The sequence below is a fragment of the Anguilla anguilla genome, chromosome 8, assembly GCF_013347855.1.
Source record: "Anguilla anguilla isolate fAngAng1 chromosome 8, fAngAng1.pri, whole genome shotgun sequence".
Taxonomy (NCBI): Eukaryota; Metazoa; Chordata; class Actinopteri; order Anguilliformes; family Anguillidae; genus Anguilla; species Anguilla anguilla.
In genome coordinates this window covers 23,797,105-23,815,001 of record NC_049208.1, presented here as the reverse complement: position 1 = coordinate 23,815,001, position 17,897 = coordinate 23,797,105, and the positions used below count along the sequence as shown (strand labels likewise).

The window sequence follows — 17,897 nt, the reverse complement described above, 5'->3', positions numbered from 1 at the left end:
GTTCTCAGGGGAAAGTTGTAATGACAGATGCATTCCTCTCTGGGTGGGGGGTCGCTCAGGATGGATGTATGATGAATGGGACGTGGCCATCTCAAATGGTCTCAGCTCACATCAATTATCTGGAGCTCCTAACTATATGGGTAGCTCTCTGAGAATTTCTTCCCCATCTACGGGGACACCATGTGACACAAGGCTGCAGTATCATATGTCAGTCGCCAATGTGGCAGGCATTGTCTCCCCCATAGGTGGATCTTGAACATGAGATTATCAAAGAGAACCATATGTTATTGATGTAACTCCAGTTCTCTGAGACATTGAGTAGAGAGAACCCGCAAGACTATGTTCACTGAGCAGAAGTATCACTGCATGCTATTATATATGCTCTTATAGGAGGGCAGGAATCTCCTTCAGCATTGGATGTATAATGATATACATCTTCCTCAGAAAATTTTAAGCAAAAGTTGTGAATTATATTAAACTACACATTTCTCAGGTTAAATATGTAATTGCATGGTACTAGAATACCACTCTAAGCTCATCTGATCTTTTGAAAAGCTATTGGTATTCCCATAGCATTTTAGCTGATGGATGCAATTCTGAACTTTGTTCACCAGTAGAATGAAACCATTCCCCCTATGTATTAATGGCTATCTGCATCAAATGTGACTCTGCGCCACAACACCTGAACTCATTTATGAATTAATGTCTTCCTCTACGAAGTAATTAGGATTAACTATCATTCTAAAACTAATCTATTAAAATAAAAGGTTTGTAGAAATTGTCATTGGTTTTTCCTTACCCTTAATCACAGTAAATTCAGCCACTTCAGATTGAGCAAGATTAGTATTTTTGACAAATGACTTGAAATAGCAGCAATATCATTTATGTATGCATGACATTGTACTTTTCAGTTGGTAACCATGAAAAGCACCTTCATGCACTGCAGTTTCCATGTTTCCTTATTCCATTGGTGAAGTAAACATAATTTTGAGACTATTTGCTTTTTTCGGATTCACAACCTATTCTGTCATAAAAAATTGCACTATTCCACAATTAATTTGTAAGAACTCAATTGATCTGCCCTCCTGTGATAAACCCGTTGATTTCTTCAACTGCACACTGAGAACAAACCTAGATTCCCTTGCTCCAGTAAAAATAATGGAGGTCTTCTCTAAGCATCACACCAGGAAGAAGCACAAATTTGAATCTTCTGCAAATAAACTACCATAAAGCAGAATGTAAATGCTGAAAGAATGAAAACCTACTCTGTTAAAATGAAAATAAAAGATAGGGGAGAGGTAGCTTTTTATTTTTATGCTCCAGACTTTTGAACACGCTACCATTTGTTTGACTTGCACATGGGAGGCTTTTTAAAGAAAGGCTACAGAAAATAGAATTTTATGTTTGTTTATTTTTAACTTTTCATACTAAACCTTTATTTTTATATTTTAAAATGCCTGTTTGAAAAAACAAACAGGCATTCCTAAGAATTCACTCCCATTACATAACATTGAAAGGTGCTTTTATACAGAGCTTCTAACAAAGAAAGAATATTTATTAGGGATGGAAAATGATTTAATTAAGCCCTACAGTTTAAATAATAGCATATTTTGTGGAAGAACCAAATCTGATACACAGATCTGATGAACAACTTGTTTTCCAGCCATTTGTAAATGTGTTTGTTTCATCTCTGAAGGTAAGTTGAATCTCTTTCCAAGACATGGGTAGCTATATCCTCTTCCAAAGTCAAATAGGCCTACAGCATCATCACATACTTTATCTTTAGCTGTAAACACATGCCTTTTTATTTTCAATAATTTTAGTCTGAATAGGCTAGCCTACTTGATTGGTCTGCATGCACGCATTTCCAAGTTAAATATGGCACTGGCAAAAAGTTCAAATTAAGCCAACTGCTCAATTAACTAGGCCATAAGTTAAGTAGCCTGTGTTTATTGCAAGCTTCACTAAATTGCATGTTCATCTATGTCTGATGTAAAAGGCAGTGGAATTCAAATCAGTTTTATTTGTGTAGTCGTTTGTACAGAGACACCATCACAAAGATGGAATCAGAAACAGAAATAAAAAATGAGCAAAATCCCTGCATCCACAAAAAACAGTGTGAAGAAAAATACTCGAATAGCAACATGATCCCCAAACTCCCCAATGGGAAGCAAATCTCTGGAGGAACCTGGCTATAGAGGTGAAGCCCATCATTCGCTGGCTGGCCCGGTGTAATTAAGACGGAATGAATGGTAACATAAATGTAATGAGGGATCTATCAGAGCAAATAATTAAATAGGTTGGACAGGTGACTGTCTGAGAAATGAAACCAGCTGGTAAAACAGACAGGCCAAGCAAGGAAATATATAGTGATGTGAAAAAATATTTGCCCCCTTCCTGAATTTCTCTATTATTAGCATATTTGTCACAACGAATGGTTTCAGATCTTGTAATTTTAACAAAAAGAAAAATATGACAATATCTTTGACAAGATATAATATTGGACAAAGTGAACCTGATTTCCTCTATTATTGCATATTTGTCGCACTGAATGGTTTCAGGTCTTTAGAAAAAAATGTATATTAGGGAAACTGAGTAAACACAAAACAATTTAAAAAAATTTTTTTTAAATTTATTTAAAGGTTATCAAACACCCGTATCATTCAAACTTTGCATCACATCAAAGTGTCAAATAACAAAAACATGTTCATACTTGGTTGTCAAGTTCACTTTACAAAATGTACAAGTACTGATTGTAAAATAAATAATGTACATACATACATACAAACGAAGATAAAATACTTCATGATCTCCTATCTGCTAATATGGTTCTGTGTAGTTTAGAAAAGGTCTCTAGATTGAGGAAATACTTCTACATGATGGAAATGGGATAGAATTTTAAAAATGGAAAGATATACTGTGAAAATCTTTAGTTATATATCTGCAATTATAATGCATGAATGGGAAAGTTTTGTTTCAATCAGTAGCAAGTCTGGTTTACATTCTAGATCAAATCCAAAACTTTATTTTTACCAAATGGGATTGTTCTGAGGTTCACATGTACACGGGTAATTTATAGTTCACTGTATAACTGCAGATGGCAGCATTGCACCATATTTTCAGTCTCCCTCTGTTCAAAGACAAACTGCTCACCCTGTCATATCATGCCAGTGCAGAGATATAGCCCCAAACTACCCAGCATGCTCCTGGTACCCGCTTTACTAAAGACTACAACAGGCGGGTACTTACAGTCCATGGGCAGGCATCAGACAACACCAGTCACAGATTTGCACTCCTACTGAAAACACACAGAGTGTTACTCCACTGCCTGAAGAAAAGGTAATATTACTCTCTACCAAGCTAGCAACTAAAGAAAAAAATCTAGGTTTATTATTGTTTGTTCAGGTCAGTTTATTTTACTGCTTAAGTTCTAATAAAAAGAAAGTACTGCTTCTGTGGGGCAACCACGATTTGAATAACTGATTTATACAGTTGACTCCATTATTTCAAACACGGTCACGAACTTGTGCAATATTTAGGTATCATAAAAATCTGGCAAGAGCAGGCATTTTTATAGAGAGAATGGCGGAGAACAGACAAAGGCATTAAGCCAGGCATGGAGAACAGTACGGTTCACATTCCCTGATGCAATAGCTGATATGGATATTCTCCATATCTAGACATTTCAATAAATTATCTGACACTTTTCATACTTGTTCATTCATTGACGTTTTTCATTACTTCTCTAAACGACACATCAACAGCAAAATGACCTTCTTGACCCACACGCCCCTTTCTCTAGTGTAGTGTAAATGATTATGTTTCTTGGTATAATTGTCTGTTTATAAATGTGAATATGAAAAATTCATATTCACATGTTTAGAAATTGTGAATAAAAAAGAATTTGTTGCACCCCTGTATTAGGCTATATCTTGACATTGCTTTGTTTCTGTACTTAATGTTCTGGCTAACTCTTTGATCCTGTTTTATAGCATAGGCTCTACGTAGTGTTATGTGAAATTATCTGTTTTATTTATTATTATACCTTCATAAACTTATGAACACTTATGTTACAACTCAACCAAATTAAGAACAGCTGGTGCTCCTTATAGCTAGCTATAACAGCCCTGTTTGATTGAAAGCCAGCAATTCTATCTACAGCATTCAAACCAAATCAATTACATTTATTGACAAATTGGTAACATTTCTTACTTGTATTGCCCGAGCCTCATCCTGAAGCTTCCTTCTTTTCTCAGCACCTGATTCAAAAATATTTTTTGACATCCTGTGAGTGTTTGTTTCTCTTTGTTAATGTGTATCACGAGCACTGTGATTGGCTGATGGGCTGCCTGTTTCCGTGATTGATTCATTAAAATCCATCAAAACTTACTTATTTTTGGTGCAGATCGACAACCAGGGGCAGGGGGGTGGGTGCAACAGATTATTGCGATCACATACCTGGGTTGGAGACCATTATTGTAAGCCAGCAAGTGTGGGGCCATTTCAAGGTCGGCAGGACCGTACACACAGTGAGTAACTTGCATGTAGGGGCCTTCATCATGTGTGTATGTATGAGTGTTGCATGTAAAGTGAGGGATGCAGATGGTATTTATAGTTCAGGATATTTCAGTTATTGCCAACTGTGTTTGTACATGCATCAGGAGTAGGCCTCAATCTTGACTAGCTAAACTAAGACATTTAAGTGATTTTTATGAACATGGCCACGTGTGAATAAACAGCTAGTCATCTTAAAAATTAAAGACATTAAAACCCTTAGAAGACAAAGACTAGAAGTCACACACAGCCTGGCATATGTTATTTTGAAGTTAGGCTAATGGAGGCATCAAACAATCCCCCTCATTAAACCCATACATTCTGAATTTGGATTTGTGGTCTGATGATTTGAATGGTAATATTTGGTCTTTTACATCCTCAATATAATTAACACTATTCAGAGTAAATATCAAAGAACACATCTATAAAAAAATAAGGGAAGATTTATTTGCAATCTATTCCATCTCTGAATGAAATATGTCAATATCACATGAGCAATTAAGTAGATATTTGTCATGAATTCATAGTAAAAATCTGGGAATAAAAATGTTCAATGTTGAAAACATTTTTAGTTAGACTAAGGATTTCATATTTCAATGTATAAATTGATCTGGATAACTGTAAATAGGAAGCACTTGTATATTGCATGTACATTACATTGAAGGACTAATCCAGTGCCTTAAGAAACTTTTTTACACACAGCATCAGCATCGATATATGCTGAAGTATGTATGCTCAAGGGTACAGTGGCAGTGTCATACCCAGGAATCGAACCCATTATACACACAGCCACCCATTTAATACCTGGGTTGAGATTAGCAGGATGAAGGCTTCATGGACCCATACCAATGAGTAACAACACCACCCAATGTGGATGGGTTTGGGACAAGTTTCTTGAAACTTTTTTGTATTCAGAGGAGTATTTTAAATCAAGCACATGAATCTTCTTAATTTTAATGGGTTCAACAGTATTACAACAACAAATGTAAGAAAACACTATAAAATGTATGAGCAATACACGTGTAATACAACAATAGTAAGTGCACGTACCCACAATCATTGTCAGGTATGAATAAATGGAAACAGTAAATTTAGTCATATAAAGCATAAAAACATTTGTACAAAAATTGAATAGCTCTTAACATGTAATAAGGCAAATTTGATATGCACAATCAATTTAGCATCACTTTAAAATCAAGCTCTCAAAACATACCTTTTGCATCACAAAAAGCAGAACAAAAGTACTGTCACAACACCTTACATCTTAATACTCAACTCAAATTTAGTATCAATAAATACTGAAATGGTATTACAAAATTATGCTCACAGCCCAAAAAATCTACAAAACAGAACTTCATCAAATTGCAACATGTATGAACAAAATTTTGCTTGGAAACAGCAGTTTTCAAGAAGTAGTAAAAACAGTCAGCATGAAATTGCAGTTTTAAAACTTTTAAAAATATACAGTGCAAAGTGTTCAGATTGTCAACTGCATTCTTACAACATTCATTATTTTTTACATCCTGTTCACACAATGTATATGACACCACAAGCAAGGAAAATACATACACTGTTATCAAAATAAAGCAGTATTAATCACACTGCAAAAATATATACTTTCACACAAATGTCTCAAATGTGTGAGTGAGAGGACATGGATGTTTTAACAGTAAACACGTTAAAATTGTTGCATTTGTATTCCTCCTCAGTCACTATTCTGTGATTCAACACATTGTACCTCATGTAAAACATCTATACTTTTTCTACAAAGTCTACAAAGAGAGCAACCTAGCATTCATAAAATGTTTACTTCCTATAATAAAAATAAAACTCTACTTAGTGGGTTTAGTGTGCTGTCAATGGACTTAAAAGGATAATTCACTTTATTGGTTTTTAATATTATTTCCATTGTATGTTTTTAATTGGTCCATAGTTTTTTGTATGCAATGAAGGATATTTTATATATTCATAGAAGTTTCTGATGACTTGCCAGCTTTACAATGTCTGCAGGGGCACTTGAGGTTTGAGGTAAAAGGCTTTAGGTTTGAGGTCTAAAGAAAAAATCTTAAAGCAACTCCAAATCTGTTTGTACAGTGACGTTAATTCTCCAGAGGTTTTCGGTATAAAATATGTGTATGCCTGTGTATGTGCAGAGGTTTTATTTATTTATTATTCAAACAAGTGAACATAACATAAAAACATAATGAACATGAACAAAAACTGATATTTTTGTTTGTAATTAAATAAACACGACATAAAAATAATCTCTTCATGTGTCCAGCTGAACATACTGCTTTACAATTACTTGAAGTATATTTTTTTGCTTCAGACAACAAACCCCCAAATGCCCAAAAAATCAGTCGTTGTAAAGCCAGCAGGTTATACCTCATTACAGATTTTAAAAAACTGGGCCAAGAAATAAAAAATACAACTGAAAAACTGAAGAAAAAAAAGTGAACTATCCCTTTAACCTTTAATACCCTGTGCAATCACCTTTTAACTTTTAAAGTGATCACCCAGCTATTAGAAAAATATGTATACTCACCTTTATAAGTTTAAAACAGGAAAATAATGTTAAAAATTCCATTTGATCTTAGATCACTTTTTTTCCCCGAACAGGACAGCTGGAGAACTGAGGGAGCATGTTCCTTCTGTAGTGAATATTAAAAAGTTCGCTTTTGCTAAACAGTCAGCAAATGGACTTACACTAGTCTTTAGTTTGGCAGCTTGCACAACACAAAAAACTGTACTGCAACTGATAGGCAAGTGCCACAGAAGTGGGAACTGATGCTGTCAGTTTGGCAAATCTGAATGGTTTCAAAGTCTCACTGTCAGAGTAGCTATCTATCTAGGTTAGCAAACTATTGATATCTGGCAACCGAGTCATCATTTTTTCTGATAATGAAGTCATAATATAAAGGGTATTTTCTGTGAATGGAATGAATGGGAATTGGTTCAGGATTTGGAAGTTCTATGCAAATATCCAAATTATGCAATAATCTGTTATGCAATTAAGTGTATTCTACTCTATTACCATTAATATACACCGTTTTTGCCTGTATGTGCAGATTTAATTGAGAAATAACATTCTGAAAAGCCTTTTGTGTTATTGCAAGGCACCAACAACAAAAACGAATGCTGTAAGCATTACAGTAGCTGTAATACCTGTAGAATGACCCCTTACAATGTGTTAATCCTTCAGTATAGGCTGTAATGTCCTCCAATTCTGGCACTTATAAAGTGTAACCCTTCAATAAATATTTAAATTGTTCAAATTAAAAAAATTTCTGCGTGTTTCATTTTTTATAGTCTACATCTCAGTGCATTATGGTGGTCTCTTGAAGAGTTTCCAGAACTTTACACTCTAAATGTAGCTAAATATGGGGATACAACACATTGAATCGACAGTAGCAGTAAAGTCAGATTGACTAAAGTTGCTGTTGTGCAAAGTCACCACTTAAGCCCTATTTTGAGCCAGGAACAAAACCTGCCATATCATCTATCATGACATAGATGATGATGTTATTTTGTTGGTCACCCTGTATTGATACAGCACAACATTAGCCTGCTAACCTAGCTAGATACTCAAAAGCGAGCAATGACGCGTTCCTCCCTGCACAGTGTGCAGCCATATCGTACTTTTACACTGTCATGCCCATGCAGTCACTTTTACAACAAGCCATGATGCTGTATGGTGCAATCAGTACTTATGGTACAGTCAGTACTGGTAAAGCGATAAACAAACACATGAACATATTCAAACAGTGAGCTAGTTTTCCAAAGCTACTGAGTGATGTCAGAAACAAGGTATTCAATGACCAATACCAAGTTCTCCAGCAGTGGGCAGTATAAGAACTTTTTTTTTTTGCTTTTAGGATAAACAGGTGCTTCATTTCAAACTATGGATACATTTATTTCCTAAGTTGTATTTAAAAAAATATATTGATTTTGATTACACAGGGTCTTTAAGGATACACCCATATATATATATAAAACCTTCACTGTAAGGAATGTAGCCTTAAGGATGGATTGGTAGTCAAATAGATACAGGACCCAAGTCTGACTTGAAGAACGTAAGTGCTTTTTAAGAACTCTTAATTACCCCTTTTTGATCTAATATTTGCACCTGTGTGATTGAAAAGAGTGGTTCATCCTAGATTGCACATAAATGAGCTCATCTCAATAAGCCCACAGATGCAGCTTAATACAGCACACATGCACACATGCATTCACAAATATACACATACATAGCTATAAATATGATATGTCTAAATTCAGCAGCAGCTGTTCCGAAGATGAAAATAGGGGACTGGAACCCCTCTTCCAGTTTCAGGTTTTTGTGCTTCAAAGTGTTTTCTTTACCACTGCTTCGGGAAAAAATGTCAACAGGCAGTTTCCAAAAGTAGTCATGTTTGTTAACTTTACCAAAGTAATCTGGGAATGCAATTAGTTACATTTGTTCAGCAACTGAGGAACTGATTGCAGTTATCAGCTGACCTAATAAATTGTTATTTTTGTTGATTCGAACACTTGTAATTTCAAATATTTTAAGTTCCTTGGTATGTAAATCTCCCCTTTGATCGTTTCAGTCTACATCAATAAGTATGTAGTTAAGTTTTTAATAGACATAGAATGCATCTCAGATCGAAACACTTGGTAAGTGTTTGGGTTACTGGAGTGTTATTATTGTTAATTTTTAAAATTTCCAAATCTCTCTGCACCTTTCTTTCCAAAAGATTAAATTAGATGGGACTAAAAATAGACAAATCAGTATAGTTCTCTGTAGTTAATACATGATTGTATTTGTATTAAATAGTGTTAATTTCTCCTTGCAATTTCCTTTGTAAAACAAATTTTACAAAAATATCCAACATAGTTAATGGTCCCCCTGACAGTAAATCTGTAATTTCCTTAAAAAAAAAAAAAAAAATTTTTTTTTAAATTAAATAAATCAATAGAAAATATTGTTACACCAGTATTGCACCACAAACAATTGGAAAAGGTTAGCAAATCAGGGCATAATGAAAAAAACACAAAAGCACCCTTCAGAAATATTGCACATGCATACCACACCTTTTTGAAGTGCATCATGGTCAAACATGTTAACCCTACCTGATGGATTGCCATGTGTTTGAACGGTTCAAAACAGCCCATGGCAAGACACTCTTTTTTCCAACCAGCAGCTAGCTATGGTAGACAAATTAAACTATGCAAAAACAGTGACAAGATAATCAAGCACCGAGTGACACTAACAGAAAATGCGGAAGGTCATTCCTCTTTTCCAAAGTCATCAGTTTTGCTGTAATATGAGACTCTCAAGTTCGTCGGCTGAGCGGAGCAGGAAGGCTGCAGATTCCCGGTAGCCAGCTATGAGCTGCCTGACCGTATTCATTTCAGTGGAGTTGAGCTGGGGTTGAAGGCTGCCATTGCTGGATGAGCCAGGGCTGGGTGTCAGTTGTTTCTTCATGCTGAGATCTGTGGGCCCTGCAGAAAGGATCACACCAGTAATACTTTTGTTGCAACAGAGACTTCAGCGCTTCTGTACTAATTAAATTACATTACAATTACTGAGGCACTATTTTCCAGAGCGACTTAGAAAAGTGATTGTCTGTTTTAGTGCCAGGAATAAAATATAATGGAGAGACACAGAAGGCCCGCTTGTAATGAATAAAAGTAAAGTTAGACAAATAACCCACAATTAATTGTAAACAACAGTAAACAAAACTACACAGCTAATCTATTTTTTACACAGCTATACCTATAGCAGTACTATTGAAAAAGTAAATCCAAAATACTCTGCATTGGAAGATGGGCATGGTTACTGCTGTCCTGACCACAAAGCTTGTGGGGCCAGAACAGACAAGCAACATAACCCTTTATCTGGCTGACAGGCTAGCACTAAGGTTTTGAATTCGATTTGAGTCAATATCGACTGCCAGGGAAGGAAGATGAGGAGGAGGGTGACATGGCTAAGTCTGGGAAGTTTGTAGATCAGGTGAGTAGCAGCAGAATCGAATCTAATCAAACATGAAAACACTCACTGTTATGAGGTATATAAAACTATCATAGCTAGTAATGACAACATACTGTATATTGTTGTATGACAAATTTCATATGGTTATTACTGGTTATTACAGCAAGGTAAAACCAAGTGGTTTGATTGTTTGCAAGTGAATTTAGTTTTTGTGATAACTAACAATTATGAACACATTTTGTACTTAGAAGCTCTCCATTGGTTTGGCTCAGTCAAAAAGAGGGAATGGGTAAATAAAGAATATTTGTTTTGTGGGGTTCCAGAGGGTACCACCCTCAATGGAAAAAGGATATGGACAATATTCCAATTTGGAGGTTTGGTGCCATTTGGAGAGGTTTTTGGGACATTGGGCCCACTTTTTGGAAAATGCATGTAAAACTTTACTGATTTGTTCAATCCACTCCAAACTTTTTTTTCAGAATAAATATGTCCTGTCAAACTATAAATTTATAAATTATGAATTTTTTCATGTGAAAACAAAACATGTTACTTGAAAATAACATAGGTTACCGCCCTCATTTTAAGTGAGATTATTTTTATTGTTCACATGTGTTATTCTTCATGTGCTGGGTGTTCACAGGTGGTTTTTGAATACGCAATTTTTAAATAAGGGTATATAATACATAAAACTGATCAGCGGTTACATTTTTAGCTTACATACATTAGAGGTGAACTGCCCCTATAAAAAAATATATAAATCCAGTGAGTTTCTTACCCTTCAAGCTGAACAGGTCGTTTTGGGTGCCGTTGCATCAGGGGACCAGGGATTGGCATTCTCCGTGAAGCTCATAAACTCCAGTGGTAACTCGAGATATTGCACTTTAGTAAGCCTCTGGTGCAAATTTCCCCATTGAAGTCCATTCAAAACTATGAATTTACCTCGGCCAAATTAAATTATTTTGGATATTACTTTTAAGCTCCAAAATTCCTTCACATTGAACTAATTACTCTCCAGGCACCCACAAGAAGAAGATATAAGATTTATTTCACTCCAGTTTGGTTTAGTCACAGTGCGCAACTGCTTAAACAGGCACACCCAAGTATGAGACTGTGATTGACTCATCAATGCTGAAAACAGTTGCACTGAGAGTTGCCTGCACAGAACTGCTGTATCAGAATATGTAGAGTTTTAAACTTTGACCTAGGGTTACCGCCATTATTGTTTTGATCATACTGTTATTTTGTTATTTTTAAAAAAATAGCCATAAAAAAATGCAATCCTGAAATGGGACCCAAATGAGATTCTTATATGTTAGAAAATAAGATTCAAAATTTTTTTTATTTAGGAACACATTGAATTTAACTGATTTAAAATTTTAAACTGTGAAATTAATACATTTGAATTTTTAACTGTGAATTCAACACATTTAAATTTATTCACTTTTAAATCCAGGTTCACAAAATTCACATCTCGAAAATTTAGCATCCCAAAATCAAATCTTTAAAAAAAACCAGGCTCCTAAAAATTCAGGTTTCATTTTTCCAACGCCCCATACTCAGTTTTGAAAATTCAGTTTGCAACAATTCAGTTCGCAAACATGCACAGAGCATTCGGGTTACTCAGGAAAAGGAATAGAATGTGGATGCAATCGATCCTGCCTGTATAAGAATGCATAAGAATAAGTACCACTTAATTAAATTTCTTTGTATTGTCAATACATCCTATGAAAAAACCTACAATTTTTCTGTCTGACTCTCAATACAGACTGACATTCTCCTACCCAATTTAGCATTAAACCAGGAAACTATTCATTCAAGTTGTATGCTAAAAGCTTAGCTCAGAAAGTGAAAATGAAACGCTATTATCACGAAAAACATGGCCAGTGTAGTTTTTACCAAATTTACATCAAAACTGAGGAACTTGATCATTCTGACGGGGACTATATGCGTGCCGCACCAAATTACTATCCGCATATCGAAAAATCACCTGTCACTTCATAAAGCTGTTTCATTAAAAGGCCAGGTCCATCGTCATGATGTATTATGCTGAGCAAAGCAACACTCTCTTTGACTTGTTTTAATAGTTATTTGGACAACAATGTCATTCTATGGCATTGTAGGTTTCAGTTTTTAAATATGTTGACAATGTGTAAAAAATGAAATTATGTTGGACTTATCCTTTAAAGCTGGGTGTTTCTCATGGAAAATATTGACTAAAGTCATAAAGTGGTCACAAAAATCAGCAGTGCTTTCAAAAAAATATTCATTATTAAATTAAAATATCTCATGCCCAGCAGTGGGAAATGATTGAAATAAAATGCGCTGTAGCAACAAGTGCTTGAAGTTTAACCTCATAACCACAAGCACTTAAAAATGCCATTTCCTCCTGGTTTGCACTACTCTTAAATAAAGCCTTTTAACTTTGTGCTAACACACAGCAGACATACGGATCATGGCATTATTTGACCGGCACAAGAGTACCATCAGAACAAAGTATCAAAATGTAGGAAATATGTGAGGAATTATTTACGGTATATGATGATCTGTATCTGTGGCAGCTGCAGTGGCTGACAGTGATGTCAGCTGCAAGTGTGTTGTTCAGAATCTGAACACTGTTAATCAATCGGAAACTGATTGTTTTGGTATAAATATCTCAAAAAATGTTGGAGCTGTTGACACAAAAAGCACAAGCAGCTCTGTAAATTTACTAGCCAAGCCGGTCTTGCTGAAAAGGTGCAGGGGGAGTAGCATACAGGAAATTGATGTGGAGTAAGATGAAATAACAAGGAGAACACTAAATTAACCTTTTCAATATACTTACATGCCCAACAGCGGGCCTATCTTTCTGTCTAGAGCACCCTCTTCAAGCGAGTCTGCACTTTCCAAATCTGAAAATAAAGCCTCTAATTCAGATCCTCTTCAATTTCTTCTGTCACAGTGTACAACCTTTTTCTCTGACCTGCCATAATTATAACAATATTTTATAGCACAATACCATGTTTTGAGAACTAGCTGGCTTCAGTCTGTGCACACTCTCTGCTTGTCAGCCCTCTACACACAAGGTGGGGGAGGCAGATACGCACCTAGATTATTTGCCAGACTCATAGACACCAATTATGGCTCATTTGAAAGGTTACAGTCTTGTTTAATTAATCCTATAACTTGATTGACTTAAAAAAACAAACCTATAACTGTTCAGATAACCAAACATCTGATGACAAAAGGACTAAAGAGAACATTGGTGATCAGCTATGCTAGCCATGTTCTAAGCAGACACTTGAAAATAGCTACTGACCTTGCAAACTACTTTATCATGAATATGAAAAGAGGAATTTTGTATTACAAAAACATTTATATGGACAAAAGAATCATAAAGACACAATTATTGGATATACTGAAAGTCAAAGTAATGTAAGTATATTACAAATGGACATTTTATCTTTTTTTAATGATTTACTCGGTTGTCTAAAGCTCAGAACAAATAGGAGTAAAAATCATTGATAGCCTGTTTAACCTCTTCAGTCCATCGCTGAAAGAAAGAGTATGCCTTTTTGCCTTTAAAAGAATGTTGTAACAATGTTCTCAATTAGAGCGTACTCAAATAATATAACTGGGCTGCAGGGTGTCCATTTTTATTTATTTCAAGTTTGCTTCAGTACAATATGTTGTACACTGCAAGGTTTGAGTCTTTGATACAATGCCTGTTGTCACTGCTGTTACCGTAACTGCAGAAGGAGCACCAACGCTGTTCACAGTGACCGTCAAACATCTAACTGCAACAACACACAAAGATAGGAATCTTGGCCCCGGCACATTCCAGAATGTGTGTGCACAGTCACACTTTGTTTCTCACAGCATTTGCTAATATGGTTAAAAGGCTTAACCCTTTAAGGTTGACAGTTACCATCCCACACTGCTGAAAAATCCTAGAAAGCACAAAAAACACGGGAAATCGCAGAAATGGCATACCAGGGGAAGTCACTAACAGCCAGCCTTAATCACCATCAATCTCTGTGAAAAATAGCAACGAATGGAAATTCCAGTTGATAACCTGAAACCTACATCACCTGCAGCAGACACTATACAGTAACTGTCTTCCATGCGAGGCATAAATGGTGAATGCAGCCAATTGTATTATCTATCCACGAGTCATGCACTTTTGTAACTATTCTGAATGCGGGTCTGGTTAGCTAGCTAGCTAACTCACTTAAAAATGGTATTTGCTGACTTACTCATTATACAATTTATAAATATATCATTCTAGCAATCGACTGACGTACAATAAAAACGTATGTCTAGTTAGAGAAGTTAGAAAAAGTGTTAGAAAACAGACTAGTTAGAAAGGAGTATGATACATGGATAGATACAACTAATACAACTGGTAGATTTCACCATTTATGCCTCGCTTGGTAGAGAGTTGCTGTATGTGTCTGCTGCAAGTGGCTCACCTCTCAGGTTTTCAACTGGAATTTTCATTCATTGACGAGACTGATGATGATTGGTTACAGGTATATTCGATTGGATCCACATTCTACTCCTTTTCCTGAGTAACCCTGACGCTCGGTGCATGTTTGGAGAGATTTTTACTAATGGAATATATTTTTCAAACTCAACTTGGGGCATTGAAACTTGGAGATAAATTTCTGAGATGTGTATTTTCAGAACCTGAATTTTTTCACATTTGAATTCACACCAAACAAATTCAAAATTTTAAGTGAATAATTAAAATGTCATTAATTCACAGTTTTAAAAATGTATTCATTTCACTGTTAAAAATTTTAAATCAGTTAAATACAATGTGTTCTTTAATTCAAATCTTACTGAGCCTTATAATTCTTCCATGTTCTTACTTCATCTCATGAGTTCATGGTTTTTTACAAAGGAGGCTTCCTTTAAAAGATTGAAGTCATGTAATTTGACAGCCATTGTCTTCCTTTTTACCAGCCTTTTACGCTCAAATGGTTTAAAACCAAATCCTTATTTTGAACAAGTACAGCAAAAACTGACATAAAGAACCAAATAGAAATTAGAAAAAATGGACATTCATTAGTTGAATGTGCCCCCAAACCCCAAAAGGGTTAAGCTGATCCCAAGCTGCCAAGATTCATGCCATGCTATAAGTGAACTCACCACTGCAAGCAGCTTCAGTGAGGTTCATTGGTCCTCCCCCTAACCCGCTGTAATTATGGCAACAGTAGGTTCCATTACCATTGATATACAGCACCTCCTGTGTAGTGGTATCAGCTGGGGCTTTTTCTTCTGTACTGTGTTTTTCATTAGAAAACTCTTCATCCTATGGAGACAATACATAGAAGGGAGAAAATTAAACGTGCAAAATGGTTCATTCAGCCATTAACCAATTTGTATTGCATCTTGAGATTCATATTAGCTGTGTGACATTCTTCACCTTCAGGTGGCTTCTTCATATGATTCTTATCTGAAATGCAGAATGTCTGAAAGGGCTGATCATTTTTACAGGCCAAAAAATCTGCAATTGTTGGTAGGGACAGTTTTTGGTTTGCACCAACCTAGCGATTTGCTTTTAGGATGAAAATCTCAATGATAGTATCATCACACCATAAAATCTTCTCCCAGAAGATCTCAGGGCGTGTCACACATCATTAAATTGATGCAAGTGCAATGCCTGCTTGGCAGATGCAATGCATTCAGGTGTATCACCTGACCTCTCCAAACATGTGAATGCATACTGCAACATTTACTCAACCCTCCCTGATTGTGAGAAATTGAAATATTGCTGTCTTGTGAACACAGTGTATTACATCATCCAAAAACAAACTTTTGACCTTTTTGGTAAGTATCACACAGATTCATACATCTGCCATAAACATTGAAAAGTATCTAAAATACTTCATCAAATATAATTATTTCAAGAAAACAAGAAAAACTGACCACATGATCATCGGGTGTTAGTACCTGTGGTCCCTGGAGTCGCATCTTCTTGCTTTCACTCTCACAAGCAGTGACCAGGATGTTTTCTGCAGCCACAGATGATGGATGTGAAGGAACTGGCTGTAGCTGTAAGGACAGAACAATCACCAATGTATTTTTAAAAAATAAAATCTTACATGTGGTGTAGTAACTGGCAGAAATGGTGCTTATGCAATGCTGATAAATAATTGTCCTGGTTCCCTCTGCTAGGAACCTCAAACTTGGCTGCAGAGGATCTTTCAGCATGACAGTGATCCCAAGCATATCACAAAATCAACCGATAAGTGGTTAAATGAACACAAAATAACTCTGGTCATCTCAGTCTGAGCTCCATCAGAAATTTGTGTTTTGAATTGAAGAGGGCAGACTGAAGGCTCTTGACAGTTTCTCTATGGAAGAATGCTCAAAGTTCCCCCACAATGATCCCCCATATATGTCCAAACCTTATACACCTATAACCCTAAAAAAAAACTGAATGTGACTTAGCTCCCCAACGAAGGGAAAGTGTATAAAGTATTGAAAACTGTGGTGTGAATATTTGTGGATGGACCCATGACCAGTTTTTGGAAAATAAATATATAATTTGAGAACCATGTTATTTTTCCATCCATTATCTACACCCGCTTATCCTGGGCAGGGTCGCAGGGGTGCCCAAGCCTATCCCAGTGTGCATTGGGCAAGAGGCAGGAACCATGTTATTTTTGGTTGATTCAATTGAATCATAATACAAAGTTAAAATGACATATACATATTATACAGCTGGTTTGTTGGATTGACTTACATTGAAGATCTTAAGCTGTTCTGCCTGCAGGCCCTCAGCCTCCATGGATTTATCACAGTCATCTTGGTTGCCATGGTCTTCACAGTCATCATCATCTACTCTTTGGTTGAGAGATGGTGCCAGCTCTCCTCCATTCTCGTACTTCTCAAAGTCACAGCTAGAGTGGCTGTGTGTGGGAGACTGAAAAACACATGGTCAACACATGGTGTGTTCCAATTGGATGCTTCCTCTATTTTTACTGACACTGCACTGCTGTTCAATTGTAAAGGTGGTTTCAGTCAGTACTCATCAGTCATTGATAGGGGCACCAGTTTATCTAGGGCAGCTTTCTTCTTGTCAGTCAAGGAAAACATTTCAACTCCCCAGTAATCTACCACAATTTCCACTAATTAAGCACAGATGATTGACAGCAATGTTTTAACACTGTCACATGCTGCTTTCAATGCATAAAACTGGTGAATTTTTTATTAGTGTTAGGCGGAAAGGCTTTTTCTAAGCAATAGATTTTTAAAAAATGCTATTACCTGAATAGAAATGGTTAAATAATCCTAATCATATCAATGACATAGTTTGCAGTGGCTTATAAAAATGAAAGGCTAAAACATGAAATCAAAAGAAAGAAAAATACAAGGTTTAAAC

The 17,897-nt window shown here is 35.9% G+C and overlaps 1 protein-coding gene across 3 annotated transcripts in view; it reads right to left on the bottom strand.

The window, feature by feature from the left end:
- Positions 1-5,492: 5,492 nt before the first annotated feature.
- Positions 5,493-17,897, bottom strand: part of LOC118233223 (nucleolar protein 4-like) — a 36,184-nt gene continuing 23,779 nt past the window's right edge. For 2 of the 3 annotated variants that reach the window (XM_035428689.1, XM_035428690.1), the window contains 4 exons: positions 17,259-17,438; positions 16,463-16,564; positions 15,659-15,821; positions 5,493-10,038 (listed from right to left, as the gene is read on the bottom strand). In XM_035428689.1, coding sequence (XP_035284580.1) covers positions 9,845-10,038; positions 15,659-15,821; positions 16,463-16,564; positions 17,259-17,438 — 639 coding nt within the window. In that variant the 3' untranslated portion in view covers positions 5,493-9,844. The remainder of the gene's footprint in view (positions 10,039-15,658; positions 15,822-16,462; positions 16,565-17,258; positions 17,439-17,897) is intronic. The other variant, XM_035428691.1, reaches the window with a different exon arrangement.